A 6,496-nucleotide genomic window follows, 5' to 3' on the forward strand; every position below is an offset into this window, starting at 1 on the left:
CACAAGGTAACTGCACACCTCCGGCAATGTTTGTGACCCGTCAATTTGAAAAGGCATGCGGTGCGTCCCAAACTACTCTAGTGCGCAATCCAGCTCGATCCTCAAGTAGCAGCAGCTTAGCCGCCGGTTATGGACGTCTCTAAGTTGACCAAGAAATAATCATTTGTGTATATGGGTAGGATGGTTAGGAGAGTGGTCGCACTCTTGGCCTACCACGAATTACACCCTAGGTTAGATGCCACGTGTCTGTTACATTTATGCAGATCATTCTATTAATTGGTGGTACGTTTCCATCGATAGCGATGTCTCTATGGTCAATCTGTCAAGTTTGAAGCTTCAAACTACGATTTTCAGTAGGTGCGTTGTCACTGTGTGCGCGTGGTGGTTTATGTCGACTCTCACGTCTGTCTACATATATACTCGATGTTTTTAAAAAGAGCTATGAAAGTCGCTATCCCATGGATTCTTTATCTAGCGATTGACTGTGTTCTGTTGTGTGATTAGACGCGGAGGAATTTTTAGATGCTCCGGAATTAACATGGGCCATTGATTTTTGGTGATCCGGTGGTACTCTTACCTCCAGGCAAGTAAGAGGTTATCACTGATCTTATAGGGTTAGTATGGACTTTTCCATTTGTTTAAATTAGGAAGCCAATAAAATTGATGTTCAGAAAGAAGAAAATAATAATGTCATCAGTGCAGGGTTGTAAACCATGAAATATAAGAGTATGTGAACTCATATTTGATCCCTTTTTTCATTTATCGGCCATGGCATTGAGCTGTGTGTAAATATTTGTTACACACATATGTGTCATCAAAGCAAGGTGGTAAACAATATTAGTTATTTTGTTCTTTGTAAATTTTGCAGAACCCTGCGAAGACAAAGCATTAAAATTCAAAAAAGTTCTAATGCACACTATGGATATGTGTGCTGTTTTGCTGAACTTTCGTGCATTACCAGCGACTACAATCTTATTTGTTCAAATTTGAGGTGACATAACCTACTATGTGCAAGTAAAACTAGTGAACCGATACAAATAATTTTCACAACGAGTCATGCAAAAGTGTGCATCTACAATTATTGGAGAAAACAATTTTGTGGTAAAAGAAAATAAAAACAAATAAATATGGAAAAATCATTTGTGGATAGAAGATATGTCTAGTATATATTAAAGTATTTTGCAAAAAAATTGGTACATACCAAAGAAATAAGTAAGTCCGTTCAAGACATATTTTTACTAATACTCACCATAGTCATAATGTAATATGTCCAAGTTTGCCCATGATCAATGGACAGAGTCCTCTTAGCTTTTGGGGTGGTAAGTTGAAGCTTGTTAAAAGTTAGAAGTGCTCTTACACAACGATGGAAGAATATTCCCTTTAATAAGCACACTGACAGGTAAGATAATGTTCTCAGGTAGTAAGCTTAGTCTGCTTGATTATCTCTTATTATTTTTATTTTTATTTAAAAAGAATTTAAAGTTCCCCTTTTCTTTTCCTTCATCCATACCCCTATGTGCATTCCCACCCTCCTTCTTCCCCACTATGATTTTTTTCCTACGCCATCTCTGTTTTTTTCCTACCGTTTTTTTCCAAAAACCGCCTAAAGTGCTCCAAGTATTATTGACTTACCAAGTATTCTCTACTACATAAGAAGAATGTAAGGCTCCCGCCTTTTCATTTTTCCTACCCCTACATACGTCCTTCCCCTCGCTCCTCACCGTTTTGATTCCCCCCCCCCCCCCCCCCCCCCCCGCCCCTTACATCTATTGTTTTTCTGAAAACCACCTCAACGGGTCCATGTCTTGTTCAATTACCAAATAAAATCAGATTTTCTTTGATAAGCCAATAAATGATTACCAAATAAAAAAATCATTTTGGTACACAATCACATTAATAATAAAACGTTAGGTAAATCCCAGTGCTCTCACAAAAAAACCACTAGAATTTTTATGCACCAACCTACAAGAATATTTGTGCTCCCAATATAACTCACGGAAACCTATGTAGTTGTAATAAGAAGGATGTGAACTTTCCATTTTGGTGGCATTGGTGGTGGTCAATTATTTGTAAGCTGGTTACCCAACATAAATTCTTGCATCGAGTAATGGTTTTTTCTTCTTCTAAAATGATACTGTTAAAAAGGAACTGTCTAAAAAGCAGGGCAGAGAAGCCGGTTTTCTAGAAACACAAGCAAGGGGATGACAGGGTTGATTAGCTTCCACGTAGTGGTACTGTAGAATGGTTGAGACAGTTGAGTGTTGGGAGGTAGTATAAAAAGGCCAAACGCCCGTGAAGATATGGCATGTATTGGCGTCGCAAAGAGGCAAAACCAAGATGCCTCCATCCAACGGAGCACACCAACGCTAAAGACCAAAGCGCAGCAGCTAGCAGGCACGGGCGGCCGCAATCCTTTTGTTCCATCTGAACCGTGAAACAATCAATCAAGCATGGCCAGCTCGCAGCTTAGCTTGCATGCATCTCGAGCGAGCTCAGTCTCCATCTCCCGGTCCCAGCCAGGAAGGACATCCAAAGTTCAAGTAATTTATTGACGTATTGATTTACCAGCAAGCCATGTATAGACAGCATCAGTTCTTTACTGAAAGGGACATCAAAGGCATCAATCTACCCGCTCTCTATATGTAGTTTATCCAAGAGAATGAAGGGAAGAGTCTTTTTGGATTTGATCACAGGCCGTACGTGTAGGAACAAGGATGACAGATGCACAGGAGATCAATGTAGAAAAGCTAAATATTGCCACAGATATATAGAGCGGTGCCGGTGGATGGACAATTGGAGTAGGTGCCAACATTAAGTGATACATGCATGTACTATAAGGCTAAGCACAGACTGAGGTACACGATGGACAACGACACTAGGCACCGGACGTCACAGGCGACGTCTCACCCTGTTACATAAGGCACTACTAATTAAAATCAACCGATTCGCAGATCGAGCGGCCATCCATTAGTTACATATATATATATATAATATATGTAGTGCGCACCCACGACGCCACGGATGCACGTACGATGCAGCATCGCATATATATATTTTTCAATGTATATATATATATATATATATATATTGTGGATCAATATTTGATGGGCTAGTCGAACTGGATGATGGAGCTGTAGATCTCGTTGGGCTCCCAGTCGGCGGGGATGACCTGGTCGGCGACGAGCGTCTTGCCGGACTCGTTGGTGATGCGCAGCGAGAAGGGGCCCTGCATGGGGCGCCGCGTGTCCATCCGCCAGATGGACCCCCACGACTCGGTCATCGGCACCCACTCCCCCGTCGGCGCCATCCCGCCTTCTCCGGCGACGTCCGGCCGCGACTGCATGATGTCCACCTGGTCCACGTCGCCGTCTCCGTTCTCGTACTCCACCAGGATCGCCAGGTAGTACGGGTTCGACCCGTGCTGTACGTGGAACGTCACCGTCAGCCCCGGGTACTGGCACGGCACCCTGCACATACAGCAATGTCGCTCGACCGTGTCAGTGGGTGTCATTCACAAACACAATCTAGCTCGATTCATGCGATCTCCTATGTGTGGCGATGCAGTGCTATGTTATTTAGTGTCACGAGATCGATGTACCGTGATACTAGCTAGCGACCAAGAACACCAAAAGCTACCCCGCATAAATGCCGACGCTGATGCCACGGCTTGTTGTTTCCTATCATTCGAGGAGGACAATGACACGTCGTGCTGGTTAGAATCTTTCCGGGTCCCATGCATGCATATCCTTGTCGTCGTTGTTAAAAAGTTGGCGGTGACGACAAGGCAAAAAATGGGCGTGTTGGCGGTTACCTTGCCCCATCTAGCTAGCTACCACCTTCCGTTTGCTTTTGTACAGAAGCGGCCGGGCCGGCGGTTGGGAAAGGAAAGGAAAGCAACGGACGGTGGACACGAGCGGCACCGGTCGTGGATGGTCGGTAGTGGAGGTTAAGCCGTCGAGATAAGATAAGATGATGGCGACTCGCAATGTACCTCCTGAACTGCATGTCGATGATGCCGGCGTGGCGGAGCTCGTCGTTGCGGCCGTCCTTGGCCATGGCGCCGAAGGCGGTGCCGCTGAGGTCGAAGTGGAAGCGGGACACCGGGTAGTAGTTCATGTCCGTGATGATCACCGTCTCCGGCACGCCCGAGCACGCCGGGTGGCCCGCCGACACGCACCGTATCTGCAGTACAATTGAAATGTATTACTAATTAGTAACGTGTGGCTAGTAGTAAATGGATGTAATTCCAAAGAGAGAATTTCGTTCCAACCTGGTAGCATGAGCCGCATCCCTTGCCGTCCTTGAAGAGCGGCTCGTTGCCGCAGGAGGTCATGGCGGAGAAGGGCGGCAGGTTGACGTTCTTGAACCCGCAGGCGCCGCCGTTGTCGTCGGGCCCGGCGCCCTTGGGCGCGCCGTACCAGGTGGCCCTGGCGTCGAGCCAGCCGCCGGCGTCGACATTGGTGCTGTTGGAGCTGGAATTGGCCGCGGGAGGGGACGGGGTGGCCGCAGGAGGAGGCGGGATGGCAGCCGGGGGAGGAGGGGATCCGTAGCCGTAGGACGGTGGACCGATGGCCGGCGGGGAAGAAGGAGGCGGCGCCCCGTGGGCGTGCGGGGGCGCGTGGTGGGAGTGGGACTTCTTACCGCCGCTGTTGCTGCTGCGCTTGGCGCAGCAGCCGTGGCCGTGCGCGGCGAGGATGCAGAGCAGCAGGGCCGCCGCGACGGCGACAGAGGAGGAGGAGGAGGCCATCGCTAGCAAGTTACTCCAGTAGGAGATGATTGAATTGGATGCTCTGTTCTGCCGGTCGGCGCTGGGCACGGGCCGTATTTATAGCCGGGTGGGGCGGCAAGTGAAGCGCGCCCGCGGAGATGGATGGGTTATGGGTGGATTGGCTGCGGAATTGCATGCAGATGGTGGTGGTGGTGGATGCATGAGCATGAGCGTGACTGCCGGCCGATTGGGTTCACATGCGGGTGGAGGGACTCGCGGCACCGGCCCGGCCCGGGGGGTCACGAGCGCTCCTCACTATGCCTCCTCTCATACAGTGTAGTATTGCAAAACGTACGCTACACTATAACTAAATAACTATGGTTGGTACCACACGCGCGCTCCGGCGAGGAGATGATCGTCGTTCTTTTCTTCAATGGCTGTTGTAGCAATGCCGAAGGAAGATGAGGAGTGTTGGCATCAAACATAGAAATGTTTTGTTATCTTTTTAATTTTGTCATGTCGATCCTTACTTAACTTGTATTTTGATCTTTAGATATGGATGAGACATGTTTTACCATGCAAAAGAGACTACCACGCGCGTGTATATTCATGCAGACGTATGTACGTGTCAGTCACGTATTATATGATGGGTACGCTGTCACACCAACAACCGGCCGTAGCATTCAATCCATGCAGACAGACACACCGTACGCTGTGTCGGTCTCGTATCCAGCTTGGTCACTGCTTATTTCTTGCATGTGCATATTCCGCTACTTAGTTAGAGTATCTACGGTCGGATGTGTTAAATATGGCCCCTTAAACATCTACACGCCCGCGTGTGTGTGTGGATAGTGACTGGGCACGTCTAAAATTTTATTTGTTATATCCGGATATTTTATACTAAAATTTTAAATTAATACAAAGACATGCAAACAAAATAACCTACGTACTACATCGATCACCTAGCTACTTGTCCTCAGAGATGTCGACGATCTCCGTGCGCGGCTCCGGCAGAATTGGCGGCAACTGCAACTCTGACTCCTCCGACGCTTCCGGCTGCTCCGCTCCGGCAGACTCCGCCTGCTCCCACCGAAGGAACGCCCGGTTGGCATCCACATAGGCCTCATCCTAGATGGGCTCCAAGATGGCTTGCTGCTCCGCCATCTTGTCAGACTGGGCAACGGCGAACTCCGCCTTCGCCTGCTCCATGTTGAAACCCAGCAGTAGCTGCTCCGGCTCCTCCACCTCCATGGGTGCCAGCTCCTCCTCTTCCAGCTCCAGCGAGTCCGGAGGCAGCCCGGCAGCGATGTGGGCGACTTGTCTCGCCTGGTTCTCCTGCTGGATCTCGGTGCGGTGCTCCGGCGTGAGCATTGCGTAGTAGGTGATCTTACTCCGAACCATGGCGGAGTGCCGGAGCATGGGCAGAGTGCCGGAGCGGGAGATGGAGGAGGTGGATGGGCTCAGACTGGTTGTGCGGAGAGGGGGAGGTGCATGGACTAGGGCTGCGGGACTCCGGTCGGGTTAAATAGGCGGATTTGCTCTCGGACGGCGAGCCGGAGCGGCGCCACGCAATGTTCACACTGAGGAGGCGTCCGTCGGACTGTCAGGTTTTCGGGCGAGTCCGCATGGGACCCCTTCGTCAGTCCTACGTGGCAGGCATGTCCGAAAGCGTCCGGGCGCCCCATATCCGCCCTATATTTAGACTAAGTATGAAGAGTGCTAGTCAGCCCAGACATTTAAGACCCGTTTGAATCATAAAAATGTGACCGGTCAGTTACCAGACGGCCC

The 6,496-nt window shown here is 49.2% G+C and overlaps 1 protein-coding gene across 1 annotated transcript; it reads right to left on the reverse strand.

The window, feature by feature from the left end:
- Positions 1 to 2,737: 2,737 nt before the first annotated feature.
- On the reverse strand, positions 2,738 to 4,849 carry LOC123106089 (expansin-B7). The gene is made up of 3 exons (XM_044528296.1): positions 4,271 to 4,849; positions 3,992 to 4,182; positions 2,738 to 3,467 (listed from the first exon to the last, which is right to left on the reverse strand). Exons 1-3 carry the CDS (start codon positions 4,745 to 4,747, stop codon positions 3,110 to 3,112), a joined length of 1,026 nt encoding a protein of 341 aa, XP_044384231.1. The 5' UTR covers positions 4,748 to 4,849; the 3' UTR covers positions 2,738 to 3,109.
- Positions 4,850 to 6,496: the final 1,647 nt, after the last annotated feature.

The sequence above is a fragment of the Triticum aestivum genome, chromosome 5A (assembly GCF_018294505.1).
Source record: "Triticum aestivum cultivar Chinese Spring chromosome 5A, IWGSC CS RefSeq v2.1, whole genome shotgun sequence".
In the NCBI taxonomy this organism is placed as follows: Eukaryota; Viridiplantae; Streptophyta; class Magnoliopsida; order Poales; family Poaceae; genus Triticum; species Triticum aestivum.